The sequence below is a fragment of the Galeopterus variegatus genome, unplaced genomic scaffold (genome assembly GCF_000696425.1).
Source record: "Galeopterus variegatus unplaced genomic scaffold, G_variegatus-3.0.2 Scaffold5304, whole genome shotgun sequence".
Taxonomy (NCBI): Eukaryota; Metazoa; Chordata; class Mammalia; order Dermoptera; family Cynocephalidae; genus Galeopterus; species Galeopterus variegatus.
The window spans coordinates 109,581-114,506 of record NW_007731415.1 but is presented as its reverse complement, the minus strand read 5'-3'; the positions used below and the strand labels follow the sequence as shown (position 1 = coordinate 114,506).

The 4,926-nt window shown below is 32.7% G+C and overlaps 1 protein-coding gene across 1 annotated transcript in view; it reads left to right on the top strand.

The window, feature by feature from the left end:
- Positions 1-4,926, top strand: part of LOC103604648 (annexin A1-like) — a gene marked incomplete at its 3' end in the record, with an annotated part of 46,445 nt that overhangs the window by 8,793 nt on the left and 32,726 nt on the right. The window contains exons 4-8 of the mRNA XM_008589221.1: positions 378-472; positions 1,307-1,420; positions 1,859-1,949; positions 3,525-3,604; positions 4,285-4,341. Coding sequence (XP_008587443.1) covers positions 378-472; positions 1,307-1,420; positions 1,859-1,949; positions 3,525-3,604; positions 4,285-4,341 — 437 coding nt within the window. The remainder of the gene's footprint in view (positions 1-377; positions 473-1,306; positions 1,421-1,858; positions 1,950-3,524; positions 3,605-4,284; positions 4,342-4,926) is intronic.

Below are 4,926 nucleotides of genomic sequence, written 5' to 3'. Positions count from 1 at the left end.
GAAGATATATTGCCTTTCTCAGCACTTAGGAAATTTTGGTAAAATCAGTGGAATGTCCACTGCTACAACAGATACCCTTAACCAGCTTATTTCTAGCAGAAACTCTGCTGAAATGAACATCTCCTCTCACATTTAGGGTTTGACATAGGATCAGAGACTGCAACACGGAGAGCAAGAAACAATTAATGGCCTCTTCCTTTCTCATTCCAATGAATGGAATGTCATTCCTTTAATATGTGTGTAGCATCTATTTCCCAAGCTGATATACTTCTTAGTTCGTTAAGAACTTCATTTGGAGCATCTTGATAATAAATCATTTTATGTCAATTGATAATGAGGAAAATTGATTTTAAAGACTGGTGGCCTTGTCTTACCAGGTGTGGATGAAGCGACCATCATTGACATTCTAACTAAGAGAAACAATGCTCAGCGTCAACAGATCAAAGCAGCATACCTCCAGGAAAAAGGAAAGGTAGGTTACAGTGGTCACGGTAGATATTTAATTTCAGTTGTATTTAAGTTTAAACATGGATTCTGAAGCGTAGTTACCTAGTTCTTGCAGTTTCTAACCACTGTTGTTGTCCCATTGCATCCAAGGCTGAGATTGCAGTATTTATCCACTTTGTTGCAATTGAATCAATTTTATCAAATGTACTCGTTTTGTACATTGGTCGTCTTATTGTAAGTTCCTTGCAGATGTGATGTTCTGAAGACAAATCTTTAATTTGAACGTTAAGATTACTATTGGTAGTAAGAAATATGTTCTGATTGAAATGTGTCTTCTGTTAAAGTTCAAACTGAGCTGTTTAATGCCTAAATGTAAAATTTATATAAAATTTTACTTTAAAAGTAAGCTTTATATCTTTTATATCAAATATAGGGTTTTTTTTTCTTTTTCCTTTTAAGCAGTGCGATTAGAAAACTATATGATGGCCATGTATGATTATAGTGCTTTTTGAGTAATGAAAACCGCAAAGGTTGGAAACATTATTAATACATTATTTTTAAAGTATTTTTATACTGTTTTCTGTTAACAAACAGCACCTATGTTTTGCGCTTTGTGATTTCTCCCCTGTATAAAAGATTAAGAATCCTATCCTTTAAGAGGTTATCAAAGAATTCAGTAAATTTTGTTCTAATCCCTCTGGATCTAAAATATTAAGATTACATTCCTAAATATCTGGTATGCTTTTCTATGTGAAAGGAAGTCAACTCTAAAAGATCAGTAGAAAGATGACCTAAAGATCAGGAACACCATCTTTGTTATAACCACTTAAAAGCCCTAATGCTAATCTCTTTTCTACAGCCCCTGGATGAAGCTCTGAAGAAAGCCCTTACTGGTCACCTTGAGGAAGTTGCCTTGGCTCTACTAAAAACTCCAGCTCAGTTTGATGCTGATGAACTCCGTGCTGCCATGAAGGTAAACCACCCGATTTAAGCAAAACTCCCTTCCTCGAGAGAATGTATAGGGCAAGTCTGGTTATGCTGACTATGGTACCTTAAACATCTAGTACAATGCTTGTCAACCAGTGGTAATTCAATGAATGAATACATTAATAATTCAGTGAATAAAGTAATACATACATGAAAACATAAGTGTTGGTACTAACACCCTCATCGTGATGTTATTGCATGAGTCATATATCTGCAGTTTTAAAACTACCTTTACATCCAAGTATTGGCTACAAACCCATTTTGTTTTAGAGCAATATAATAGATAGAGCTTATTATAATTATTAAATATTATGAGTGAAATTTACTAAATGACAGATTCAAACAAATTTGGGACACAAAAACTAGTTGGTGTTCTTGAATGAAGATTTTTCTACATTTCATCTTTTCTGTTCTTTCAATGCAGGGCCTTGGAACGGATGAAGACACTCTGATCGAAATTTTGGCATCAAGAAATAACAGAGAAATCAGGGAAATTAACAGAGTCTACAGAGAGGGTAAGTTGTAATGTCCAACAGTCCAAGTGCCTTAGTTGGAAAGGAAATTTGATGTACTTTCTTAAAATTGAATGTGGATGTTAATTATGGAGGCTTTGGAAACCTTACATATTTGAATATTTCTTTATTGTTTGGCACATGTCTATCGAATGCACACACTGTGATCAGGACATGTTCAAGTTTCCAGGATGCTGACAGGGGAAACAATATCCCAGACCTCATCAAGCTTGCACTTTAACAGAAAATGTACTTATAGGGCAAATGGTTACATATTATTGCAATGGAAACCTCAATCAGAGCATTGAATTTAAATAATTTTCTAAAAACATTTTCTATTATTCTGAGATTTATTTTATGAAAATGTTTTATTGTTTTTATACCCAAAAAACCCTCTAAACAAAATAGTCTTTACGTGTCCTTGAAAAGGTAAAGAATAATTTTATAATTTTCTGTTGAAAACCTTAACTTTACCATTATGAACATAAATGATTCAATTATTCCTTATCTCTAGTTAAATTCATGGGGATGAAAGACTAGTCATGGCTCTTTTTATTTCATCAATGAAACATCTCATTTAAACGATATGCTCAGCACTAAAAGAGGATAGCTGCAAATTTTTTACTATTTTCCTTCTCTAGTTTCCCCAATTCTCTGGCTTTTCTGTTTTCCCACCCTAATATGTGGCACTGTAGAGGGTCTTTCTGCTTGATTCTCATACCAAGAATAGAGAATACAACAGCCCTTGTATATGATTTTCAGAGCAATTTAATAAAGGAATCAAAAATAAGGAGGCTTTTAACCTCATTTTCTACAATTTTTGTCTCATTACCAGTGTTTATCTTAGATTCATGTATCAGTGATAATAATCAAAAGAGGCATTATTATTACTTTTTTGCTTAATAAAACATAGTTTACAAAGGTAAATATCCATATTTCTCCATTATACCCAAGATGCAGTCCTTATTAAATGGAAGCTTAATTAAATTAAGTGGTAGCTTATTAAATTACCCTCTTTTCTAGTCAATCACAAATTTAGTTAATTTTTTGCTATTACAGCATTATTTTCCATAGTTCAGTAGAGGTGTCTAGACAAAGAGTTCTTTACATACACATAAATATATAATTAGACTATATTATGTAATAGATATTTATTATTTTTAAAGTAAATAATTTGTGTTCCAACAAGTACCTCTGTTTTATCTGTTTATGTAACTTTCTGTTCATCCTATTGCTTAAATTTTGCCATGTCGTATTTTAGAATTAATTATTTGGAAGGTGCACTTATGCAACTTATTCTTATTAGCAAAAGCTTTATGACTGTAGGTTTTCATTCACAATATTATCTAAATTGCTTCCACTGCCTATAGGAAATAAATGCGATGGTCCCAAATTTCACCTCCTCTAGTTTCTCTATTTTCATTAAAAGATGGCAATATATGGAAGTGTTCCAATAGTCAGTCATTGTGTATTATGACATTGTAAATTATAAGCCAATATAGAGATGTCAGACATTATCATATTATTATCATTGCTTATCAGTAGTTTACTGCAAAATCTATTTTTCTTATTTCTCAGAACTGAAGAGAGATCTAGCCAAAGACATCACCTCAGACACCTCTGGAGATTTTCAGAAGGCTTTGCTTTCCCTTGCTAAGGTATGACTCAAATACTTTAGGAAATGCTGCTTCTTTTATGAAGAATTAGATTTTAGATTAGAGCTTTCTTGCTTTCTCTAGAAATGAGTAACTAACTCTCTTTTTTGTGTTTATTTCCTTCTTATTATTTTTAATTGACAAATTGTAATTAGGTATATGTATGAGGTACGATGTGATGTTTTGATATGTATACAATGTGGAAAGATTAAATCAAGCTAATTAACATATCCATCACTTTTTGTGGTGGGATATCTGGGATTTACTTTCTTAGTTATTTTGAAATATACAATGCATTGTTATTGACTATAGTCACTGCTGTGCAATAGAAATCAAACCTTTTTTCTCTCATCTATCTGAAACTTTGTACCCTTTGACCAAAAACTCCCCATTCCTTCCCTCCCTGCCTGCCCTCTTACTCCCCATCATTGTACCCTGTACTTCTGTAAGTTCAACTTTTTTTAGATTCCACATATAAGTGAGGTTGTGAAGTTTTTGTCTTTCTCTGTCTGGATAATTTCACTTAGCATAGTGTCCCTCAAGTTTATGCATGTTGTCGCAAATGACAAGATATCCTTAGCTCTCTTTTTTCTCCAAGAATATTATTTATCTGGTTTTAAGAGAATGAAGTAAATCATGTGATTACATGTTACAGAAGAGCTGTAATGGGATTTTTTTTTCAGGGTGACCGATGTGAGGATCTTAGTGTGAATGAAGACTTGGCTGATACAGACGCCAGGGTAAGCAAGCACTTACGAAACACTTCTCAATACTGCTCGAGTCATTCCTCCTGCCTTAGGTGGGGTTACCGCCTGATGCCTTTCATTTGAAAGGAAATATAAGATTCTCCCACAGGTCAATGGCTCCTTAATGTTCATTCACTGAATGAGACACACCCTCCAAGAGAAAAAAAATGTAGTCTTTAAGTTTTCAATAGACCTCATTATTCATAAAGCTCGAGAGGATTAAAAAACCACAATGAGAATTTGATTTGTCATTCCAAAGTAATTACTCTGTTGAGAAAACTCTGAATTTTCATTTTACTAGGTATAAAAATGGGAAAAGTAATTTTTTATTAAGAGTAGTGAAAAGAGTAAGCACATCTAACATTGTTTTAACAGTGAACATTGGAATGGTTTGTAGATGTTAGTTTATATTGTAAAAATATTGTTGGTAATGTAATAATATAACTATAATAGCATATTTATATACTTTCAAATATATTGTTTCATATAGTGAGGTTGATGGTTATTTATATACCAATCTATTGGCACCATTAGAAAAATGCCATTTTAATAAGACATGGAATTTCTGTTTTAAAAAAA